This window comes from Felis catus, chromosome C1 (assembly GCF_018350175.1).
Source record: "Felis catus isolate Fca126 chromosome C1, F.catus_Fca126_mat1.0, whole genome shotgun sequence".
Lineage (NCBI taxonomy): Eukaryota > Metazoa > Chordata > Mammalia > Carnivora > Felidae > Felis > Felis catus.
The window spans coordinates 41110376-41135734 of record NC_058375.1 but is presented as its reverse complement, the minus strand read 5'-3'; the positions used below and the strand labels follow the sequence as shown (position 1 = coordinate 41135734).

General features: G+C 49.7%; 1 protein-coding gene across 13 annotated transcripts in view; it reads left to right on the top strand.

The window, feature by feature from the left end:
- Positions 1–25359, top strand: part of TTC39A (tetratricopeptide repeat domain 39A) — a 62256-nt gene that overhangs the window by 28963 nt on the left and 7934 nt on the right. For 9 of the 13 annotated variants that reach the window (XM_023258686.2, XM_023258684.2, XM_019836989.3 and 6 more), the window contains exons 3-17: positions 2837–2968; positions 3785–3861; positions 5027–5094; positions 6745–6809; positions 8829–8928; positions 10235–10300; positions 12206–12314; positions 12835–12902; positions 12986–13045; positions 13932–14093; positions 18691–18782; positions 20961–21081; positions 23088–23259; positions 23664–23778; positions 24873–24989. In XM_023258686.2, coding sequence (XP_023114454.1) covers positions 2837–2968; positions 3785–3861; positions 5027–5094; positions 6745–6809; positions 8829–8928; positions 10235–10300; positions 12206–12314; positions 12835–12902; positions 12986–13045; positions 13932–14093; positions 18691–18782; positions 20961–21081; positions 23088–23259; positions 23664–23778; positions 24873–24989 — 1524 coding nt within the window. Of the gene's footprint in view, positions 1–2836; positions 2969–3784; positions 3862–5026; positions 5095–6744; positions 6810–8828; positions 8929–10234; positions 10301–12205; positions 12315–12834; positions 12903–12985; positions 13046–13931; positions 14094–18690; positions 18783–20960; positions 21082–23087; positions 23260–23663; positions 23779–24872; positions 24990–25359 lie in introns of those variants that run through there. The other 4 variants (XM_023258683.2, XM_023258682.2, XM_045035812.1 and 1 more) reach the window with 3 other exon arrangements.

Sequence of the window (25359 nt, the reverse complement as noted above, 5' to 3'; positions counted from 1 at the left end):
CCAAGCGTCCACCAGTGCAGCAAAACTTCATTGTCGTCTTTTTTTTTTAATGTTTTATTTATTTATTTTTTTGAGAGAGACAGAGTATGAGTGGGGGAGGGACAGAGACAGGGAGACATAGAATCTGAAGCAGGCTCTAGGCTTGGAGCTGTCAGCACAGAGCCCAGTGCGGAGATCAAACCCACGAACCGTGAGATCATGACCTGAGCTGAAGTCAGATGCTTAATTGACTGAGCCACCCAGGCACCCTGTGTCTTATTTAAAGAAATTGCCACAGCCAACCCATCCTTCTGCAACCACCACCCTCATCAGTCAGAAGCAATGAACATCAGGGCAAGATCCTTCACCAGCAAAACTATTACAGCTCAATGAAATGTTAATAATGATTAACATTTTTTTAGCAGTAAAGTATTTTTTATTTATTTTTTAATTTTTGAGAGAGCGGGGAAGGGGCAGAGATAGAAGGGGAAGAGAGGATCTGAAGCGGGCTTTGTGTTGACAGCAGAGAGCCCGACATGGGGCTCGAACTCATGAACTGTGAGATCATGACCTGAGCTGAAGCTGGACACTTAACTGACTGAGCCACCCAATAACCCAGCAATAAAGTATTTTTTAATTAAGTTTTGTATTTTTTTAGACATAATGCTGTTACATACTTAATTAAACTTTTATGTGCACAGGGAAACAAAAAAATTCATTTGACTTGCTTCACTTTATTGCAATGGTCTGGAACCAAACCTTCAGTACCTTCCATGTATGCTGTACCACAAGTCCCAGTCCAGAACGCAGTTGAGGGCCTTCCAGTGGTAGGCTGGGGAAGAGCCAGGATTCCTAGCTGCAGGTGCATATTGGGCACTCGGCCTCAGACTAGAAATTCCACTTTGCCTGCCAGCTGCCCATGTAGGGCTGCCCCTCCTTCTGGACTCAGTATCAGACTGGGTGCTTAGGGCTAAGTCCCAGGTCTCACTGGTGTGGAGAGAGGAAGAGAGGGGCAGGGGCTTGAGAACTCAAGAGGCCTGGGGTGGGAGGGGATTATCTGGAGGGATGGGTCTGGGTACTGCCAGGGAAACGTCTGCTGAAGGAGAGAGTTTCTCTCTAGGGCAGTGACCCTTGACTCTGGCAGACTCACATTTATTGAGCATCAATGATGTGGCTCTGGCCTGGGTGTCCTATTTAAGCAACCCAGAGCCCTGGGAGAGAATGATTATTGTATCCATTTTACAGAGGAGAAACTTGAGGCTCAGAGAGTTTATAAGATTCACCAGGATCACACAACTGGTAACTGGCAAAGCCAAGATTCCAGCCTGTGTCTCAGGGACGCTGAAGCCTAAGTTCTGTCCCCACTTCAGGCTGTGGCCTCTTTTCCACAAGCCACTGCCTTCAGATTAAGGAGTTCTAGCAAAGACCTGGGACAGCTGCCAGGGCTGGTGAGGGGTGGGCCAGCCTTTGGTTTCCTTTAAAAACCTTTGGCTCCCCAGGATAATATTACCTGGGCAGAGAGGTCACCCAGAATTTACACTTAATTTACAAAGAGTTTTTAATTTTACAGTTTTATGAATGAGAAAGGTATGAAAAGGGGTGAAGTCATGTGATTTTACAATAGAACAGTCATCTCTTTCCCCTGAAGTTCCCAGCATAAGCCTGGCACTGAGGAGTTTTGTAAATAATTAATGAGGGGATGTGTAGGGAAGGGAGTGAAAACTGCTGTAGCTCCTACCATGTGACGAGCAAGAGTGATCCCCCGCCAATCCCATAGGGACCTGGGCAGGCCAGAATTATTGTCCCCATTTTGCAGAAGTATAAATCAAGGCTGAGACACGTTGTAACTTCCCCAAGTGCAGAGGGGAACTGGCATTTTTCTTGTCCCTCCCTTCCTGCTTTTCTTTCCATGTGTTAGACTAAAAGCCCTTGCCATATGCTTTTCTGTTGAGAGGTCTGGGCTGTGAAGAAGCAAGATGGCAGGAGGAGAAGGCTTCCTGAGGCTACTCACAAAGGGCCTGTGGCGCTGGTACTGAGGACAGAGATGAGTTCCATACGAGCTCTGTCCTTGAGGTGCCCACAGTTCAGTCTGAGGAGAGAGCTAAGCCTCTGCTGATATAAATTCAGTATGACCTGTGCTTCATTATAGACACATGCGCCCTGAGGAGGGAGCCTTGGATGCCCAGTGGCCTTGGAGGCAGTTGAGAGCCTTGATAGATGAGTCAGGGAGGGCAGGTCATGGGGCAGAAACAGAAGTGACAAGAGGGCTGGGCTGGAGAGGTGGGCAGAACCTGTGTTGTGTGGAGCCTTGGGCCCAGGCATTGTATCATGGGACATGAAAGCCATGGGAGAACTTAACCCGAAAGCCACATGGTCAGATGATGGGATGGGGAAAGGCAGGAGGGGGTGAGGCCAATAAAGCCCAGGGAACAAGGATAGGGCAAGCACAGGGGGCAGGGTGGAGAAGGGGAGCTTGAGGATAGAAGGGACTTGGGCTCTGGTCTAGGAGGTGTGGCAGAAGGTGAGAGGCACTGGGCATACGGTCTCAGGCTAACAGGTTGCTGAAGTCCTACTTTAGTCCACACAACATTCTTGCTGCTGCCATTCCTACAGAATGGATGAGAAACAGGCTCAGAGTTGGAAAGTCACTTGGTGCCACTAGCAGGAGGGAGAGGAGCTGGGATCTGAGGCCTTTTGAGCAGCAATGGGAGGGTCAGACCTTGGGAGAGTCTCTTCTGCTCTCTGAATCTCTGTTTCCCTGCCATGCTGGGTGGGTAGTTTATGGAGGTGATCGGCACAGGCCAGCTACCTCTGGAGGTCTGGGGGTTGGTGCTCTCATGTCCCTTCTCTCTGGCAGAACCAAGGAGAGCATGTACCACTCGCTGACATATGCCACCATCCTGGAGATGCAGGCCATGATGACTTTTGACCCTCAGGACATCCTGCTTGCTGGCAACATGATGAAGGAGGCGCAGACGCTGTGTCAGAGGTCCGGGCCATGGGGCGGGCAGGGACGAGGGGTCATGAGGTCTGTCCTTCTGTCTTCTTGGCCTATCCCAGTGCCTAAATGCCACTATTAATGCTGCTCCTGTTGGCTAAGAGGATGTGTCCCCAAGCGCTAGGAGCTGTCCCTGTCAGCTCTGCCTCAGGAGTCTTATGATCTGAGCCAGTCTCTAAGCAGCTTCCAGGGGCCAGGCCTGATTTTAAGGAGATGAATTCTGGCTCTGTCAAGTGGTAACTCTTTGATCTTGGGCAAGTCTCTCTCTGGACTCAACTTTCTTCATATGTAAAATAGGTATGAAGGTAGGGCTGTTGTGGAGACTGAATGAAGACATGGGTCACAGGGCCTGGTGCATAATTGGTATTCAGTACATATAAACCACTTGAGTGAATGAATGAACAAATGGACCCTCAGTGTTTATGCACAGCTGGAATCGTCTTTCACTAGGCACACCCCTGGGCCAGGCCCTGTGCTGGGTGGGCACTGGCCACCTCTGACACCTGAACTGCCTGGTCAGGGGCTGTAGGGTTCTTGTCAGAGGAGCAGGAAAGGCTTCCTGGAGGAGGTTATGCCGAAGCTGCTTCCTGAAAGGTTGACTGGAAACTGGCCAGGGCAGAGAAAGGAGGGGAGGGGGCTCCAAGAAGGGGTAACAACAGAAGCAAGAGTGTGAGAAAGCCTGGACTTGGGAGAGTTGCCAGTTCAGTGTGTGTGGAGTCCATGGGAAGGGTGGGAGATGCATCTGAGCCCACCTGGGCCCCTGGCTCACCCTCACTGAATGACTTGAGGCCCCTTTTTCCTCTTCAGGCACCGGAAGAAGTCCTCTGTAACAGATTCCTTTAGCAACCTGGTGCATCGCCCCACTATGGACCAATTCACGGAAGGTGTGGCATCTCAATGTCCTCTCAACCCCGCTGACCCCAGGCAGCCCTGTCCCCAGCCCAGGAATGGGTGGGGAAAGGGGCGGTTAATCTCCCAGTTTCACAGAGTGGGCTGGGCCCTTTTGAGAAGTTGCTCTCAGGTGAGCTGGGGAGCAGGGGAGGCTCACTTCCCTGATGGCATTACCTGCTGAGGACCTGGAAGCTGGGGAGAGAAAATGCCATCACGAGGTCATTAGCTTTGCTTTTCAGGCTAGGGTGGGCTTAGAATTGTGTGTCTGGTTAGGTTTACTGGCCTGATGATCATAGTGATCACAAGTGCCCTGGAGGGGAATATGGTTTTGGAGCCTGCACTGGGATCAGATAGCTCAAGGCAGTGGGAGAGATGGTCTAGGCTGCCAGAGCCTGTGTGCAGCGACCCCATGCAGCAGTCGCGAAGTAGCAGCAGCCAGCTGGAGCAAGGTAGGGCTCTTCAGTGCAGGAGAAAATGGTGTTCTCTAGCCTCAAGGGCCCTTGAAGTTTTTAACACAAGATAATGAACCTGACAAGGCCATTCCTCCTTCTTGCCTTCCATAGCTCCCTGATAACCCACAGGGCCAAATCTGCACCCCCCTCCCATGTATAAGGCCCTTTGCAGTCAGACCTCTGCCCCTCATCTTTACCTGTCCCCTAAGTCTCTCCCTACCTTAACCCCATTTCGACCTTCTGTGGCTTGGCTGTCCCCAAACATCAGAGTTTTTTGGTTCTCCCAGGCCTGTGCCTAGAAAGCTCTTCTTGCCTCACCTTTCCATTCCTTTTCAATTCAAATGTCCTTTCTTCTGGAAGTCTCTCCTAACTCCCTGGGCTGTGTGAGTTCTCCTTCCCTTACTCCTACAGCCTGTGGGCTTCCCTGGATTAGGATCTTCTTTGTTTATCCATTCAACCCAGCACCTTCTCCTTGCCTGGCACTGTGATGCGTGGAGAACAAGAGAACAAGGCCTAGGGCCCTATGTTGACATTCTGGATGGTGGGATGGGGGAACCAGGTGGAAGGCAAGTGCAAGGAGTGAGAAAATTCTAGACAGTGCTGAGAGCTGTGAAGGAACCAGACCACCTCCCAGAATGGGGAGGATTTGGCCTGTGCTGCCTGCGGAGAGTCCCAGGAGGCCTCAGGGCTGGTTTTCTCCCCGCAGAGGAAATCCATGCTGAAGTCTGCTATGCAGAGTGCCTGCTGCAGAGAGCAGCTCTGACCTTTCTACAGGTAGGAACCCTCTTCTTGTACAAGCAGCCTGGGGATTTCAGAAGATCAGTCACCAACTCCAAGCCAGAGGGTCTATAAGCAGCCACAGTCCGCCTCCTTATGGTCCGGGAGAAGACTGAGGCTCAGTCACCCCAACACTCCCAACCCTAGCCAGGCTCAGTGGCAGAGGTGATGGGCTTTACCCCCTCCACACTCAGCACACGTTTCCATCCACTACTAGGATGTGCTTCCACCTCACGACTGCTGTTTTCCTGCTGAGGGTCACGTGGGGTGACCAGCATTAGCACAAAGCCTGCTTTGTACTTGATTCATTCAACAAACAAGTTTGAATGAATCAAACTTGATTCTACAACATACCAGGATTTATGTGTATATTATACGTATGTAGTTTTTACATACCTTACACACGTTGCATGTTGTTTTTACATAAATGTACATATATTGTTAAATCTTCACCACAGGCTTGTAAAGGGGAGGATTAGAGGGGAGTAGCCACTTTCACAGAGTCACGTGATTAGCAAATGGCAGAGCTGGGATTTGAATACAGGTCTGGTTGACTTGGAGCCTGTGCTCCTCACCACACAGTGGTAATTATGAGAACCATCACTTCATGATTTCACCAGAAAATCTGGGTTATAACATAACAGTCATCATGTAAATACGTGTGTTGGGGTAGACAGGCACATAAGAATTTTATTGGGGTACTGTTTACTTTTGTTAGCTGTCCTCCCTTTTTCTACCTCACAGAATTAGATAATCCTAATTCTTCATTAGGATCACTGTTAATAATTGCATTGTGTATGGCCTTTTTTATTCTATTATTACACATAATAAACACCCATGAATTCCCCCACCTAATTAGAGAACAGAATACTGCTGACAAGTCTTCTACCCACCCTGTCCCCTGCTTCCTTCATGGGGAAACCATTGGCTAGAGTTTTATTATCCCCCAACCTATTTTTTAAAAAACAGTTTTCTCAGCTTCCTATTCATGTGTGAGGAGCATACTGTTACGTTTTAGTTAGCTTCAAGCTTCTTAAGGCCTCAAGCTGTGTGGGACTTGCTTTCTTTACCCAACCTTATGTAGTTGTATAATATTCCCTTCTATGGGCATAGCAGTTTGTTCATCCAGTGTCCTGCTGAAGGGCATTGGGGTTGTTTTGGTTCTGTACTCTGTGAAGAGTAGTGCAGTGAACATTCTTGAAGGTAACTCCTGTAGCCCATGTTTGTTCGTTTCTCTAGGGCATACTCATGTACTCCCAGGAGTGGAACTACAAGTGGGCTGTAGGTATTAGTGCTTTAAATTACAAATGTGACAAATAGATGCTTGTTGTAGAAAACACAAATAGTCCAAAACTGAGCATCCTTCTTGCTCTCCCACAACTCTTCTACCTGGAGGAGGCACTGTTAACCACCGGGAGTGCCTCCTCCAGGCCCTGGACATTTTGGAGGTCTTGTTTGGCAAGCAGATCCTCATCTCAAGTCCCAGGGGTTACAGAGGACTGGATTGGCTAACCCCTGAGTGCCGCCCAGAACCCCTCATAGAGCTGGGCCCAAGGTGGGGCAGGCCGGGCCCAGAGCCTTGTATGATCCCTCTCAAGCCTGTGGCTACCCACCCAGCCTGACTCTTAGCGTCTCTCCCTCCTGCAGGATGAGAACATGGTGAGCTTCATCAAGGGCGGCATCAAAGTTCGAAACAGCTACCAGACCTACAAGTGAGTGGGGCTGGTCTGGGGGAGCCTGGGGCCACAGCATCTACTACCCTGTGCCTCTTAGGCTGCTTTGTGGGAGGTAGCACTGGCTGGATGCTGGATGCCTAGAATGCCATGTGACCTCAGGCAGATTTCTGCACCCTTGGGACCTCAGTTTTCCAGAATATTATTTACGTGGTTTCCTGGGTATATCTGTTCATTTGGTTCCCCTGAGTCTATGCCTGACCCTGGGGAAAATAAGACAGATTCTGCACAAATAGCTTGATGAGGTAGAGGCTAGGAGGCAGACACAGGAACAGTAATTTTGAGAACAGCAGCAGAACCCCTGCGTATCCACTGAGGCCCAATCCAAATGCCACCTTCCCCATGAAGCCTTCCTTGGACCCCTCTAGTACACAGGGATGGTGTCCACACACACAGCCTCCCCAAGCTGGGAGCTCCCTGAGGGCCAGATCATTTCCATGCCATCTCAGCACTGGGCCAAGCACAGGCTTTGTCTAGGGATAAAAGAAATAAGACTCAGTCCAGAACACTTCTACTCAACATGGCACCACAATTCTTGTCTCTAATTCTAAAATTAAAAAAAAAAAAAAAAAAAAAAAAAGCTTTGAAAGCCCAGTTTCTTCCCCCAAGTTTGGCATTAAAACTCACTTTCTATTAAAAGTTGAATTGACTTGAGACTACTTATCATCTTTATTTTCTCCATCTAATGTGACTGTTTCCCTGGAGAGAGATTGTGAGTGTGATTTCAAGGTACCACTGGGATATAACACACCATGTAGTATATGTACACTGCATGGCCTTGTGGGTCTGTGCTGGAATTGTGCTCTGCCCCCTCCAGTCTCTTCAGCTACCAAAGCGATGTTTCCAAAGCACAAACCTTGTCAGGTCACCCCCTTACCAGTTCCCGACACTCCTCTTGCTTTTAGGATAAAGTCCCGAGTCATTCCGGGAGCTCCTCCTAGCCCTCCTAGCAACAGCTTCCACCCCACTCTGCCTCAAACACTTGTGCCTTCCCTCAGTTTTCCAGACATGCTGAGCTCATTCCTACTTCAGGGATTTTGGACATGCTTGTATCTCTGCTGGGAACACTCTTTCTGTGCCAGGCTAACCATCCCATCCCTAGGGTTTCAGCTCAAGTGTCAGCTTCTCAAGGAAACCTTCCCTGAACCCCAGACTGGGTAAAACCCCAGGAGTCTTCTCCTTTGAAGCCCCCCTCCACCCCCACAGTGACTTGATGGTGGGGGCGGGGGAGGATCTGTTCCCTAGAGTGGGAGAGTTGTGACGGCAGCCACTTGGTGGCTTTGCTTCTAGCTGTCGTCCAGTGCCTGACACAGGGAGCCCTCAGTCAGTGTTTGATGATTGAAAGGCTTCAAGATGCTCATGGCCTGGGAAAGAGGCAGGCACATCTTTAAAGCTTCTGTCCTGCCCAAGACGGGCTGGGATATGGACTCTGTGCAATTGATGACCAGGAAAAAGAAGGGTGGATTTCAACCAAGAGACCCCAGGTAGACTTCCTGAAGGAGGGGGTGTTATAGTTAGCCCAGTGGCTCTTCACTGGGACATTTGGCAATATTCAGAGACATTTTGGTTGTGACAACCTGGGGGGAGTTTACGTCTGGCATCTAGTGGGTGGAGCCCAAGGATGCTGCCAAACATCCTATGATATACAGTTAGCCCCCTCCTTACCTGAAGAAAGAATTTATCCAGCCTAAAATGTCAGTAGTGCCAAAGTTGAGAAATTGTTCTAGACAGAATGAAGAGCATGTGAAAATGCTTAGATGCTGGACAAGGCAAGTATGCTGGGGCTGATAAAGCTGACGCTCAGGGGCAAGGACTATGTTATTAGGCAGACGGGGTCAGAAATTCCTTGAATGTCAGCTCTCTGGTTGTCAGAACTGTTATCAGTCTACCACCAGGGAGTTCTGAGATCAGCTGGGAGTGGGGGACAACCTTAGTCCCAGCTGGAATGGGACCTAGCCATTGTTATGTGGCTGAAAAGGACTTTGCCTGTCTCCACAGGGAGCTGGACAGCCTCGTGCAGTCCTCACAATACTGTAAGGGAGAGAACCACAGGCATTTTGAAGGAGGGGTGAAGCTCGGCGTGGGAGCCTTCAACCTGGTGAGTGGGAATTCACCTTCACATGGTCTCTGCTGGCCTACCATGCTGGGCGCTGAGCTGATCCTGGGACCTAGTGATAAAGCAGATGCATTGCCAATGTCATGGGGAGCTCAGAGCTGGGATGGAGGTGGGGTGGAGGTGCTTCAGAGTCTCTCTGTGCATTTCTTCCCAAGTCAAGTTGAAAGCTTGAAATGCACCACAGTGGCAGTATTTATAGGACCAGAAAAAGACAAACACAATAAATCACGGCCTTTTCCATCCTGGAGAGCTGGTGGTTAAACATTGACCAGTAGTGGGGAGGGAGACAGGTCTGGAAGCAGCAGGCAACCTGCAGGGACAGAGCCAAGACCCCTTCCTGGAGGAGCTGGGGAAGGTTTCAAGGAGCGAGGAGTATCTGAGCTGGATCTTGAAGGATCTATAGGTGGGGAAGGGCATCCTAGGCAGAAGGAATGTGAGAGAGGCTCTGAGCCTACTCCTGAGAGGAGGAGCTGCTCATTGAAAATTTAGACTCTTGGCCCTGGGTGTCCACAGACCTGTCTAAAAGTGTGTGTGGCAGGGGATGGCTCTCTCCCCTCTAGGCAAAGCCTGTTCCAAGAGCAGACCTTGGGTGGTGGGGTGTCCCTGCCCCACTCTGGGTTCCAGTTTCCTTGTATGTAAAATGAGAACGGGGATCTTGGCCCAAGTGCTGAGAAGTACAAACGGCAGAGTTCATTGGATGCTTTAGCAAGTTACAGCTGGACTGTCCTGGGTTTAAGAACTGGCTTCCCCTCTGATGAGCTGTGGGGCCTTAGACATGTCCTGTCACTTATCCATGCCTCTATTTTTCCATCTGTCAAAAGGGGCAGTAATCTTTCTTTGCAGGACTGTTCTGAGGATCAAATGCAATGATGGAGCCCTGGTGCAGAGCAGGGATTCTTTGTAACAACAATAATGGCTAACTATTATGTGCAGGCTCCATTATATGCTTTACATATATTAATTTGATCCATCTTCACAGGACCCCGAGGAGGTAGGGGGCATTATTCCCAGATGAGGAAACTGAGTCATAGAGGGGATATGTAGCTAGCCCAGGGTGACCCAGTGGGCATGGTGAAATTAGGATTTAGACACAGTCTGCTTCTAATTGTCACACTGTAGTGCTTCTCTATCTAGGGAAGTTGGCTTTATGGGAAACCTGGGGCTTTCTTGTGGGCGTTCTGGAGATAGGTTCTACTCCCCCAGGATTACCCCCAGGACTCTGGGGGCTTGGGGAGTAGGAGGGACAGCTCCAGCCCCTCCACAGGCCCACCTGCCTCTGTTCCTGCAGACGCTGTCCATGCTTCCTACCAGGATCCTGCGGCTGCTGGAGTTTGTGGGGTTTTCAGGAAACAAGGTAACCCCCTGACTTCTGGGACCTCTGAGTGGCTCAGCTGAACAGGGTGAGGCTGAGGGGCTGCAGGATCTGTGCGCCAGTAATGGCACAGCACCCCTCAGTATGTGGCCCTGGACAAGGCCCAGGCCTTTCCGAGCTTCAGTCTCCTTTCCAATCAGATGGGGCCAGTGATACCTGCCTGGCCTCACACAGGGTGAAGAGGCTCTAGGGTAAGGGTGGGTATGAAGGGCAGCTTCGTGCAGTGGTCTGGAATCATGTTCTCTGAGCCTGACCGGTGTCAGGATCCTGGTCCTCCTCCCTTTGGAAGACCTTAAGCAGGTTCTTTCCCTTGGGACCATTTTCTTGTGTGGGAAATGGCTGAGGGAAGCCCTGCAGACCTTGAGGGCAGAAACCAGAGGACTGAAGCACCCAGAGGCTTTGCTAAGGGCAGGAGTCTAAGTACTAGGTAGCAGATCAGGGGGAGCTCCCTGGTGGAGCAGGCCCCATGTGGCAGAAGGAACAGTGGCCTGGAAGTTAGGAGCCTTGGGTCATTCCAGCCTCATTTCCTTCTCCTTGTGATTTAGAGCAAAAGCCAACCTCCTCTGGGCCTTTTTTGGGTGTAACAAGGGCCTTTTTTTTTTTTTTTTTTTTTTTGACTCATCACTGCCTCTCAACTTGAACTTCCTCTGACCTTTCCTGATTTTTGCCATGTCTGCAGACCTCTGTGTTATTATTTATGTATTATTCTTCCCAAAAATGGTTCATATTTTTTATTTAAGTTTATCTAAAGGAAACATTACTACATAGAAAACCCATATTATTTGGCATGATAAGAACATAATCATAGATATAGTGAGGGCCAAGCAATCTTGCAAAAGCAGGTTGTATGATCTGTAGAGGCTGTTTTCCTGTGAGAAGAGGTTTTAAAGCGACAGGGATGTTGAACGCACACCAGCACGGGACTAAGGCTTTCTCCCTGATGCCATAAAGACAGAGAATTGAGAGGGGAAGACCCTTACTTGGGACTCTATGCCTCATGTCTGTCTGGAGACCTTTAAAATCTTGGTTGCCATCTGTGGTCCATGGCCCCGGTCTGGGGAAACAGTAGCCAGAGGCTCTGAAGGTCCCTTTTAGTTTTGTTTTCTTAAGAAGGCCATTGGGTCACGAGAAGGATTTCAGGATGATGACAGGAGGGAAGAGGATGAGAAAGACCAAGGGGTGGGATAATGTGGCCTGCCTGGCCAGGAGGAGAGGGAGGCAGTGTCAGAGTGTGAGGGCCCTCAGGCACCAGCTCTGGCTTTGTCTTATCCTAAAGGCAAGGAAGCTTTGGAGGGTTTGAGGTAAGGGTGAGGTAAGTCAGATTTGTGTGTTAGAAAGAACAGGAACACCCTGGAGAACAGACAGGATGGGCAGAGACTACAGGAAGGGATACAAGTGGAATCTGGCTTCTCCTCTTCCCCAGCCAGGCTCTAGAGTCTTCTTGTCCAGGAAGCCTTCCCAGACTGCAGTCATCTTGGCCCCATCTTTGCCCTGAGACTGTGGTTAGGATTATTTGCCTAAATGGAATCTGGCCTCCTCCTCCTCCCCCACCAGGGGCTGCTCAGGGGCTCAGTACCCACCATGGGGGCAAGCAGGTGAACAAAGGCAGGAACGGGGTAGGGGCTGTTGCAGAAATAGGGAACACCTGGACCCAAGCCTCTGCCCTGGCCTTGGCAGCAGTGTCCCCTGCCCCCCCCAGGAAGGCTGCTGAGGCCCCTAGAGGAGGCCTGGCCATCAGGATTCCAGATGTGTCTGGAGTCCGGTGCCGTCCCCTCCCATTACCCCCCCACCCCCGTTCCAGCAGCACTGCTCTCAAGGCTGTCCAGCCACCTCCCAGGCCCCTGCCCACGCTGGGGCTGGCCTCAGCCTGTCGGTCTCTTCCCTCAGGACTACGGGCTGCTGCAGCTGGAGGAGGGCGCATCCGGGCACAGCTTCCGTGCTGTGCTCTGTGTCATGCTGCTGCTTTGCTACCACACCTTCCTCACCTTTGTGCTCGGTAGGTGCGCCTCCTGGGCAAAAGCTGGGGCTTCTGGGATTTGGTTGGCTCTAAGGGCAGGGGATGAGATGGCAAGGGATTGCAGACCCTGCTTGGGTCCACAAGACTGGGGATGGGGCGCTGACACCAGAATCAACAGAGCCGCATCAGCTGTCTTCGGGCCTGGCTTGCTGACCACTCACTTCCTCACAATGTGACCAGGTTCCAACTTCATTTTTCTCATCTGTGAAGTGGGGATGGCCATGCCCACCTTGTGCAGGGTGTGAGGGCACTGTAGTTAGGTCCTTGGGGTTCTGGGCACCACCTTGGCAGGCATGGCTCTTTGTTATTGAGTCTTGTGATGTCCCAGGATGATATCTGTATCATCTTATTTAATGCTCACATCATCCTGGAGGTAGAAGAATTATCATCCCCATTTCACAGAGAGGGAAATAGAGGCCCTGAGAAGCTCCTAGTGGGTTGCTGGAGGGATTACAAGAGCTGGTGGTGGTGATGTGTGTTGTCCCTTCACCTCCTTTAGGTACTGGGAATGTGAACATTGAGGAGGCAGAGAAGCTCCTGAACCCCTACCTGAAGCGATATCCTAAGGTGAGCCCCTGCTTCCTGCTGCAACACCCCCAGCCAATGTGTGCCTTGTGGACCCACACAGACCCACGTGCGTGTCATTGCAGGGCGCCATCTTCCTGTTCTTTGCGGGGCGGATTGAAGCCATTAAAGGCAATGTTGACACAGTGAGTAATGGGGGTCTGGGCCAGTGCTGGCGACTCCTTGGGGTATCCCAGACCAGTAAGCAGACAGACACAGACATAGACACACTAGAGACAGGGCAGACTGGGAGGAGTGCTCCAAGGGAGAACCAACAAGACAGCAGGGTAGGAGAAGCAATTCTGAATGAGACAGTCTAGGAAGATGAGGGAGGAGGTGGCATTTGTGGCGAGTAGGATCTGGCAAGGAGCTGTAAGACTGCAGCTCCCTGCAGAGGGAGGTCCTTGAGTGAGGCAGAGTGGTGGGAAGGCCTACTCAGGGCATGACGATGGGCACTGTGAATGGCACAGTAGTGGTGCCAGGGTGTGAGATTGGCACCTTGGTGGCCTGGCTAAGGAGTCTGGACTCCATAGGTGGGACGGAGCCAATGAAGGGGTTAGAGGGGGAGGGATATGGGTCTGGCAGAATACCCAGGAGGGACTGTTACAGTGTGGCGTTCTGGGGTCTCCAGCTGGTCCTGGATCTGATTCCTCAAGCAGAAGGACAGATGCCCTAGGTCCAGTTCCTTTCATGAGAGCTACTGGAAACTTTGGAGTCTGCTCTGAGGCGCAGACATTATTATGCTGCTTTAATATTAATAACTTTCCACTGCCTCCTATCCTTCCATTATAGCTCTATCCCATCCTTTCATTTTGTGCTGAAAGACTAGAGTCCCAGAGTTGGGCAGGAAGTGAGACTTAGTGGGTAGAACTAGGACTGGAGCCCAGAATTGTCCCATCTCCCCAGTGCTGCGGCCTGCCCTCCCTCCCTAAGCCTGGCACAGGGCTAGACTAGACCAGTGGAAAAGGCTGGGTCTTCTATGTGATGTGGTGGGGTGGTGGGGCCATGAGGCTGACCAGCAGGTGCCCACAGGCCATCCAGCGGTTCGAGGAGTGCTGTGAGGCCCAGCAGCACTGGAAGCAGTTCCACCACATGTGTTACTGGGAGCTGATGTGGTGCTTCACCTACAAGGGCCAGTGGAAGATGGCCTACTTCTATGCCGACCTGCTCAGCAAGGAGAACTCCTGGTCTAAGGTGGGCTGACACCAAGTGTTGGGGTCATTGGGGGACCGGGCCAACACAGCCTGGCCATAAGACTCCAGACCATAAGAGCCAAACCCTTAACTGAAGCCTGAAAATCAGCTGGAATTTTAAATAGAACCATAAATTCTAATAGGTTGGAAGGAACTAAAGACCATGAGGAGCAGATAAAGTTTAGAACTACAAAGCATCAGTCAACAATTTTAGTCATAAGGGACAGAAGCATGGCTCACACTGTCTAGGTGAGTGCTGTCCAACAGAATGTTCTATTATGATGGAAATGTTCTATTTCTGCTCTGTCCACTGTGGTAGCCACCAGCCACATGGGCACACTGAGCACCTGCAGTGTGCTAGTGCAACTGGGAAACTGGATGTTTTCAATTTTATTTAATTTTAATTAGTTCAAATTTAAATTTAAAATGTCACACGGGTTTAGTAGCCACTGTATTGGACTATGCAGGTAAAAAACACAAAAGGCTCTTTGGTTCATAGAACTAAACATTCTAGGCACATCTGATTTCAGGTACAGCTGGATCCAGGAATTCAAATTATGTCATTTCAGCTTGGCTTTTTTCCATCTATGGCTGTCCTCTGCTCTGTGACATCTTTGCTATGCAGGCAGGTTCTCTCCATGTGATAGGCAGGGTGGCCAAGGACTGCCTGCTCCTAACTCAATATCTTCCCTTCAGTTTCAACCATAGTCCCACAGCAGAGGCTCTTGGGTTTAGCATAGATCACATTTCAGTGCCTGGAAACAGGGGTGGGAAGACTCCTCATGGATCAAGAGTAGAAGGGTGGTTCTCCGGAAAAAAATGAGGTGATGTCCCTATAAAAAGTGTTGGTTTGGGGGGAAGCATTAAAAAGATACCATGAAGGCAAAGTAAAGCAAAGCAGATAGATGTCTACCATAGGTGAAAACTTACAACATTAGGGTAAGTGGTAAAATAAGTACTAGATGTTACCATCATAGTAACGATAGCACAGAATTCTGAACCAAGAGTCAGAATCATAGAGATCATCAGAGAGCGTCCAATCTGGTATTGGCAAATGTATAGAATATGTGTCTCAGTGACCTTAAATCCCTCTCATCCCTCCCCACCTCTGCATGGAAGTCCCTTTTCAGTACCCCTGCCTGGAGACCAAGCTGAAAGGAAATTCTCTAGGTCCGGGGCAGGCAGAGCTGGAGGAGGGAGCAGGCTTTCACTGAGCTCTGTGTGCCCAGCATTTGCCATTTCCTCCACACTACACCCACTGAGGTAGAAGTTATCTGCATTGGACGCACAAGGGACCTGGAGGCCAAGAGAGGGTATGTGACTTTCCTGGCCCACACAGCCTTTGGTGACAGACACTGGATTTGAAGACAGTTCTGTGTGATTCAGAGGCCTTTGCTTTTCCCTTGTTCCTTAAGTCCCACGGAGGAGGCCCCTCTTGCCTTGAGACCACCCTGCTGTTGAAGGTGTACTCTCAGACCCAGCCTTTGTGGGCCTGACATTCATTCCTCTTCACCTCCCACTCCCAATGAGAAAAACAACATCAGGGAAGGAAACTTGTTGAACTGAAGTGACCTAGAAGCCTTCCTATGGTGGAAGGCAGGCAGCTGGGTTCACCTACACAGGGAAGAGGCCTGGGGTGGCCTCACAGCTGCTGTGAGGAGCAGAGAGAGCGCCAGCCTCCCAGGTGTCAAGAAATCTGGACATGAGTCAACTCCATCTCCAGCCTGCTGTGTGACTTTGAGGTGGTTGGTCCCCTTCCCTCTCCAGTGCTTCCCTCAGAAGTGTTTTCTGGGAGTGGGGGTTGTAGCGCCTCGAGTTCGGGGCCTCATTCATTCCTAATCTGTAGCATTTGGCCATCAGAGTCCACCAACTTCCAGCTTTAGGTACTTAAGCTTATGGTCACTGCCATATGCACCAGCCCCTCTGCTCTGCATTCCTCTGCCTGAACTGTGCCAAGTCATCCCTGTGGAGCCTTCACTCCTGTGCTCTGCAACAGTGGTGTGCTCAGGGCTGGTGTGCTCAGGGCTATAGTGGGGGAATCCAAGGGGAACTCACAGGCAGCCCTGGGTAGCCCAGCCAAGAGGACAGAGGAGGAGGAATTAGGGTGGCAGAGTGGAGGAAGTGGAGCCAAGAGAACAGCAAGGACAGAGGCTCAGGAGCTAGGGTGCTGCCAAGAGGTTCTGTGTCACCAGGTGAAGGGGTTTGTGGGTGGGAGTGCAGGCGGCTGCAGAGGGATCTCCCCCAGGCCACTGGCTGTAAGCTTCTTGAGGACAAGTACTGTCTGTTTACACAGACCCTGGTAGAGTAATGCAGCAAAATAAATGTGTGGAGTCATTGGGCAATCAGATAAGCCTGGGAGACAAGACTCCCAGCAGGCGAGGCGGCAGTGTGGCTGCATAGCATCCTTTGATAACTTGGATGTCTGTGGGTCTCAGAACTCTAGGTTACTTTATCCATCCTAACTTCTGGTGATTCAGTGAGGGTAAGCTGTTTTGGGTGGCTGAGGGGTAGGAGAAGGCTCTTGGAGGAAGCCCGTGGCTGAGCCTGGTGAGAAGAGAGAGTGGCTTCCCAGGCAGAGGGATGGCACAAGAGGAGCCAGACAAGCAGAGGGCCTTGAGTGGCTGTTAGGCCTTTAGTCTAACAGTGGGGGAGCCCCTGATGTGTGTGGCTTGGATCTGTGCTCTAAGAAATCCCTCCTGCAGTTGCTGGCACCCCATGTGCCGGGTCGAAGACATCTAGCAGTGAACAGAGCAAAGACCCCTCCATCTCAAGGCTCATATTCTAGTGGGAAGAGGAACAAGAAACACACAAATAGATGTGCAGTGTAATATGTCAGGCTGGTATGTGTAGTAAAGAAAAATCAGGCAAGGCCTGAGAAGACACCAGAATGAAGTGCAGGAGAAAGCTATGTGGGTATCGTAATGAGGAGCATTCCAGGCCAAGGACACTGAAAATGCAAGCATGAGGGAGGGGGAAGCTGAGTGTGTTTTGATATGTTCTGGAAACAGCCCCGGGGCCATTGTGGCTAGTGATGTGTGTGAGGGGGAAACAACAGGAGATAAAGTTGGAGAGGAAACTGAGGAAGATAGGGTAAGGGCTCATAGTCCATTGACAGGGAGTCTGGATTTTATCCTAAGCATGATGGGATATGAAGATTTCAAAGAGGGACTGACATGATCTGACTTTAAAATATCAGAGTGGCAATGGGGTGGACATGGCTTGCAGGGACAGGGGTGGGAGCAAGGAGATGGGCTAGGAGACCGTATGGATAAGGGCAGTAGAAAGACATCCCTGGTGGCTTGGAGCAGGGACCCAAGGTGGAGGCTGGTTGCAGTAAGTGGGATTCAAGAGCTATAGGAGGTAAGATCATCATGACTTGGTGACTCAGTTCCAGGGCAGAGAGGGAGAAGGTAGGGATGACACCAGGTTAAAGACAGGATGGGCAACAGTTTCAGAGGGGGTAGATTCTTCCCATACCCCCTCAAAGACCAGCCTTTCCTCATTTTTTGAAGGGTGGATGAAAAGTGTGGAGGGCAGAGTGCAACTGGGGGTAACCCTGGCTTCAGCCTGGGAGGTGCCCCTGGTGGAGGCTGCTTTCTGCCTTCTCCTGAGACTAGACTCCAGGATGTTCTGCTCCCTTTCCTTCTCCACCCCCTACACTTCTTTGTAGACCACCCGCAGGTACTTCCTCAACAGCCCCAGCTAGCAGGAGCTGAGGTTCAAGGCTTGGCCACTGGAGGGCAGTACAGAACCAGGTTCCTCTGGTGTTGGACTTCTGGGGAAGGAATGTATCTGGAGGTGGGGATAGGGGTCTCTGCACAACTGCACCTTCCCTGTCTGGGTTGGCTGTGGATCCAGTGGGCAAGGCCCTTAAAGCCACACACACTTAGCATCATTTCCAGCTCTGCTGCTGCCCCCCCCCCCCCGCCCCCGCCATAAGTTCTGCAGTCCCAGGAAGCAGAGGCGAGGTACAGATTCCTTTCTAACATGGTCTTTTGAATCCTGTAGGGTGGTGTATGTACAGTGCCTGGCACACAGAAAGGCAGGGACCCTGAGCCGACCCCTGACACACTCTTGCAGCCGACCCCTGACACATCTCCTTTACACATTCTATGATTTATGCTATTTATGCTATTTATGCTATGATTTATGCTTCTTACTACACATCTCTGCCCCTCCCTGGATTTGCTGAGGCTGTTGCCCTTGCCTGAAAGGTCCTTTTTCAGATCTCTGTGAATCTTCCCACTGGTTCTCAGGGGTCCAATCTAAAGTAATTGCTTCCCCAAAGCTCTTACTGTCCTCTTTGTATATCTATCCTTGCCTCAGCACTGCCCTGCCCTGCCCTGCACATCCACTAGTTGCTTGAGTCCTTCTCTCCACTGCTTCAGAGGGAGGGCAGCTACTTTAAGTAGACATGGGCCTTTCCTGGACTTAGCTCCCAGCTCAAGTCCTCAAGGTACTTCAGCTTCCTTACCCTCAGTTTCTCCCCTGGGGCTTGGCTACTGTGCTGGCCTAGTGAGGTCTGAATGAGGTATCTGTGCCAATCTGGGGCTGACTGGAAGGCCGGCTGCTCACACCTGTTGCTCTGCCTTGCACAGGCCACCTACATCTACATGAAGGCCGCCTACCTCAGCATGTTTGGGAAGGAGGATTACAAGCCGTTCGGGGATGATGAAGTGGAGTTGTTTAGGTGGGTCCTACCAACACACTCTATCCTACGCCTCAGCCACATCTGCCCACAGCTGCCCTGAGCTGTAGGCACTAGGGAGGGTGGTGGTGGGCTTCTTAATTCCCCTGGCTCTGGGCGCCCTGACCCTCACTCAGGATTCCCCCATGTGCCCCATTCCCTTCCATAACCACCGTCTCCTGCTGCTGCTTGTTCCAGCTCTTTGAATCTGTTCAGAGGCCTTTCCCCCCATTTCACGAAAGTGGTTTGTCAACATCTTTTCCACTGAGTCTCTTTCTTCTGGTCAATGGGACAGATGTGGACACTGCTGTCCAAAGAGGTCAAACAGGATGAAATCCACCCTCTGCCATTTCTTAGCTGTCACTGTGAACCATTTCAGCAGCTATAAAATGGGAATAACAACTTCTGCCTTGCAGAGTTGTTTTGTGAATGAAATAGAGACTATATTTAAAACCTTGGTGTAAGGCCTGGAGCCACTAAATGTTGGCTGTTTTTCTTAGTCTGTATTGCTATTTGCCTTCTGCGAAGTGTCTAGAGCAGGGCTCAGCCTCAGCAGGCTGAGGATGGAGCCTAGGGCCTTCCTCTGGCCATGGGTGAGGGTTGACCCTAATTTGCAGACCTGGAAGTTGTGGTAACCTGAGCTTTCAGCTACTGTTGTCACAGTCGTAGGGTGTTTATCATTTATCCAGTGCCTCCACTTCTCAATCTCAGAACTCTTCCAGAAAGCCTGTGAGGTTAAGTATCTGTGGGGAGGAAGGATCATTTTTTTACCCTCTACTTTTTTAGGTTCTTAGCTAGAGACTGGCTGAGACCACCACCCCCCCCCCCCGCCCCCCATTAATAAAAGATTAACAAGAGAAAAATAAACCAGAGTTTAATAACATGTATACCTCCTATACACATGGAGAGACCCAGTTTTCCTGGAAAAACAGTAACTGAAATCGCCCAAACCATCTCCAGCTAAAGATAAAAGATGTTGGAGACAGGGAGCCAGTTATGGGAGGTTTCCAGGCAAAGCACAGTAAAGGAGGGATAAGGTTGTTATGCAGATTTAAGTCTCTGCCTCCTTTAAGAGTTTCTAGGACTTTTCCTCCTCTTCCAGGTACAGAGGAGATGCCCCTACAAATGGAGGTCTCCCTTATAAATGTTATTGTCTCGGGCCCCTGGGTGGCTCACTAGGTTGAACATCCAAGTGTCCAACTTCAGCTCAGGTCATGATCTTATGGTTTGTGAGTTTGAGCCCAGCCCCATGCCTGGCTCTGTGCTGACAGCTCAGATCCTGGAACCTGCTTCAGATAGTGTCTCCCTTTTCTTTGCTCCTCCCTCCACTCACTCATGCATGTGCTTTCTCTCAAAAATAAACATTAAAATTAAAAAAAAAAACAAACCAATGTCTCTTACAAAAGAGAAATTTCTACTCGGTTTTCAGAGCTTTTCCTGTATCTGCTGTCTCTTAATCAGCCTAAAATAATCCTTATGTCACACAGGCATATTCTGGGGTAACAAATTCTACTCCCCTTCATATCATTATCTCCAATTAGAGATGAGAAAACTGGGGCCCAGAGAGGTTCCATAGTGAATAAGCAGGGGAGGTGTTTGGCAGGGAAGTCACAACTAGATCCAGCTGTTTCCTGGGCCTGGATGGCTCAAGCCTGAGGGTCACAGCCACGCCCAGTGCCTGTGGCACAAATCAGGAGTGTGGGATGGAGCTGAATGGGTGAGGTTTCCCCGGCCCCCCCCCCCCCCATGTGGAGGCTTGCCCAGCTGCACACATTTTATTCTGCCTTTGGAAACAGCTGAGGCCACAATTCACATGGCAGGACTTAATTAAAGGTTTGAGCTGTGTGGTCTTGGGCAGGTCCTTCCCTTTCTCTGAGTATTAGTCTTCCCTGTGAAACTGGGGTCAGGCTTCTCTGGCCTTCTGGAAATGAGGCCTGGGAGTGGTGAGACAACTAGCAAAGCAGGCCTGGGGAGTTTGCTGACATTCTCATGTCTGCCAGCTGATGTGGAGGAGGCCCCTTGCCTAGCCTCAGGAAGTGGGCAGGCCATAGCCACAGGCTGAGTCCAACACTATCCTATAAACTTGGGGAACCAAAGCCCAGAGAGGAGCCAAGCAGAGGCTGGGCAGGTTGAGGATCTCGGTCCTTAGTTTTTTTCTCACCCTCCTCATCTCTTTCACAGAGCAGTGCCAGGCTTGAAGCTCAAGATTGCTGGGAAATCTCTACCTACAGAGAAGTTTGCCATCCGGAAGTCCAGACGCTACCTCTCTCCCAAACCAATCTCGTTGCCAATCCCTGCTCTGGTAAGTAGGAAGGTCTTGACTGTCTCTGCACTTGTTTGGGATTGTGGGGATTATCTGAGAGCCAGAGATACAGCTATGGCAAGGGGGAAGTGGATGAGGAAGCAAGACCTTCATACTTCAGGGGCCTGGAAAGGACTTCAGTTTATCTGAGACTGTTAGGGAAGCATACAAATGAGTCTGAGCCATCCCCTGCCTGAGAAAGTACTGGTCTGGTGGGGTTAGGGAAACAGGTGAGCAGGCTTCAGATGCCTCAAGATGAAAGAGCAGGTTCACACCCCTGTGCCCAGGCAGGGGCATCACTCAGCTGTTTCTGTTCCCACCCAGTCTGTTTCAGTCTTGTCACATGATTGTAATTGTTTACACTGTCCCCCTCACTGGACCAAGCTTTTGAGGCCTGGGACCGTGTTCTGTTCGCCTCTGAAATAACAATAGCTGACAGTATCATTGGGCACTTGCTGTGTGATCAAGGCTCTTTACACCCCTTGCCTCATTTGGTCCTTAAAACAACTCAGAGTAGGTGCTGGTGTTATCCTCATTTTAGAAATGGGGATAATAATGCCTAATAGATAAGTAGAAAGATGTCTAATAAATAGATATAAAAATAACTTGTCCAGGTCACACAGCTAGTGAGTTGGGAATTAGAATTTAAATCTAGAATGGTTCCAGAGCCTATATTCTGAACCAGTGTTGTATGATGCTAATTCCATGCATGATCTGAGCTGGCATCAGAAGTTTCCAGCTTGTTAAAAGAGTGTTGTTTAAATACTAAGGTAACCCGAAAAGTAGAAAGGGCACTGCTTTTTTCTGGTCCTGGCTCCACTATTCACTAACAGTGTGACCTTGGATAGGGTTCCCTTTCCCTTAATGTAAAATATATACCTTGCCCATTTCATAGAGCAGTTAAGAGAATTAGCTGATAAAATGTGTTAAGTACTTTATAAATAAAAACTGAGTATTAATACAGAACTTCTATATCCTGGATATCTTTAAACAAATTTTGAAACTGCTTATAGTTTGAAATGCATAATAAAACTATCATATGGGGGGGGGTATGGGAAGGAAAGGAATGGGGAAGCAACTATACCAAAAATTTAGAATTTCCCAAACTGTAATCTGCAAAATGTTTATTTATGCCTAAAATAGTTTTGTGGATTAAATGTATTCAAGAAAGTCTAAAAAAGTTCATTTGCTGTATATACCTTTTGGAGTCTTTATGTAATAATATGTTGTAAGTCTTTAAGAGTAAGCATGAAGATGATTTTTTCCCTAACTTAACTGGCCACAGGCCTCTTTTTTTAATGGAATATTTGCTAACTTGGGACCATATAAACCTTTTGAGGAATACTGGTTCTAAACTTAAATTCCATCCCTGGAGTATAACAAGAAACATAATAACATCTTTATAGAACTTGTATACAAATCACTTTCACATCTATTCCCTGGTTTCATAGTTTAGGAAATGCTAACACATTTATTATAAATGAATATTTAATTTAGTATTCTGAGCTTCCTGAGAGTTGAGGCAAAGAAAGGAATCCAGATGTGTTTCATAGTATTTATGAGGGTAACTCAAGCCCAGTGCCTTGGGGGAAAAGAGAAGGTGACACAGTCTTAAGAGCTATTGGAAATCCTGAAGTGCTTAAGTAAATATGGTTCCTCCAATATTTATCCTGCCAGCTGGAACAGGGAGGACTTCCTGGAGAGTGTGGGTCAAGGCCTGGTCCTCAAAGTATGGGGAAAGAGTTTTGACAGAGAGGTTTGGGAAAGAGCTGAACACCCAGGGAAGCCATGAACAGAAGAGTAATTGAAAACTATGTGCAGCTGTGAGCAGAACATCAAGGATATGGGCCCATCTTAAATCCACACTGGTGTAAGGTGAGATCCCAAAAAATGATGAGGCTCCCTGCCATGATCCCTTCAAGTCCACAACTACATAGGCTGGGCTGAGACTTGGCATAAAAGATTAAAACTATAAGGGCTTTTAATCTGAGCTGCCCATTTTACAGCTGGGGAAACCAAGGCTCCACTGGGGAGGAAACCTGACTGACTTGCTCCCCTACCCTCAGGAAATGATGTACATTTGGAATGGCTACGCTGTGATTGGGAAGCAGCCTGAACTCACAGATGGGATACTTGAGATTATCACCAAAGCTGAAGAGACGCTGGAAAAGGGCCCAGGTGACTACCCTCAAGCCCTTGAACTTGCTAGGCTGAGTCAGACCACAGGTCTTTAAAGTTTCCCTCTACCAAAAATGTCCTTCCTCCTATATCCAGGTAATGAACCTTTGCCTTTCTAGACTGAGCTTCAGTGGCAGTTTCTCTGAACTGTCCCTTGTCCCCCAAGGTAGGGTCAAGTCCTCCTCTGGGCTCCCACAACCCCTGGGCCTCCTTCAGTCAATCCTAATCTCACTGTACGGTCATTGTCTCAGTATCTGTCTTTACTTCCCAGATGTGAGCTTGCTGAGGACAGGGACCATGTGTAAGTTACCTCTCTGTCCCCAGGGCCCAGCAGAGTAGGGGCTCCATGCAGGAACTGTTGCAGAAATAAACAAGCCTGTCTTCCCTCACTCCCCTGTTCTCAGAGAATGAGTACTCAGTGGATGATGAATGCTTGGTGAAGTTGCTGAAAGGCCTCTGTCTGAAATACCTAGGCCGTGTTCAGGAGGCTGAGGAGAACTTCAGGAGCATTTCTTCCAAGTAAGTGCTTCTGAGGCTGCTCCCACTCCAGATGGCCTACTGCTGGGCCCACATCTCCTGGGTAGAATTGGGTTTCTCCTTCTTCACATGCATTCCAGTGCTTGACCCTAGCCTACCCCCATTCACTACACTTTTACTAGTGTCTCTTCTATGCCAGGATTCTTGCTGGGCAGAGATCACTCAGACCTCATCCCCTAGGGCCACCAGATTGCCCAACTACAGGGGTGCATCCACACAAAAGTTTCAGGTGAATGGTGCCTCCTGGAGTTTGTAATTCAATTCCACCTTTGAGGAGCACAAATGTTACAGATAGACAGCTATAGGCAACTCAATCTGGTATGACCAGGGCTATTACAGGAAAGCAGAGAGGACAGCAGGTGCCCTGAGGAGGGACCTATACGTAAAGCAAGATACCAAGAAAGGCTTTCCAGGGATGCCATTTTAACTGGGAAGTTCCATCAGGCAGAGAAAGAAAGGCAGGAGTTTTAAGTAGAGTAGGTACAGCATTCTGCAAAAAAGCCTGGACACAGGAAAAGTACCTGAGGTTGGAGTGACAGTGATTAAGTCCTCTGCTGCCTGGGTGAAGTTATAGAGGGAAAAGGTACAGATGAAATAAGGGGGACTAGACTGAGAAAGTCCTGGATGTTTTGCTTACATGGCTAAACATGATCCTGTAGACAGAAAAGATCCAGGAAGGTGACTGGGCAGGGCAGATTTGGGCTTCAAAAGGATATCTCTGGCAGACCAACGAGAGTGAGTCAGAAGGGCCGGAATGGAGACCATAGACTTCCCAATTTAGTAAATCATTTAACCTGGACAAAGGGCATTGGGGACAGAGACAGGCATGGGCAATACATGGCATGAGCCAGAAGTTGTTAGGGAATTGGGGCTCTAGGTGCAGAAGACTGGAAGCCTCTGCGGTGGATCTTAAGCCTTTTGGTGGCTATGAAGGGAAACCTCCTCCAACCAGAATTCATTATCAGGAACCCCCACTTGAGGGCATGGATTAGGTCCTCCCTCTGGGGGAAGGCTCAAGAACCTATAGGATGTCTCAAGGGCAGAGCCTATAAGACATGTCCTCCTCTGTCCCACAGTGAAAAGAAGATTAAGTATGACCACTACTTGATCCCAAATGCCCTGCTGGAGCTGGCCCTGCTATTCATGGAGCAAGGCAGAAACGAAGAGGCTGTCAAACTCTTGGAAACTGCCAAGTAAGGCTGGAGGCTTGAATAGCCTTGGTCTTCCAACCCCCTCAGGAGCTTCACCATGGTTGGTGGCAGAGGAGCACAGGAAGCAGGAAGAGAGGGTGCTGGCAAGGGTATTATGGCAGTCCAGAGGCCACGCCTGTGTCCCTGGGTACCCAGCTCTCACCTGGTGTAGAAGGCAATTCCCTCATTATCTGCCAGTGAGAATTGGAATCCCAGAAGTAGGGAGTGAATTACCCAGGGTCACAGCATAACTACCTGGTCACACCCAGGTCTCCTGCCTTCCAGCCTCATGGATTTAATTCTTCAAATCATTCCCTCAAGCTTGGGGACTCAACAGGAATAAGACTGGTTCCAGAGGGTGAGGGACTACCCA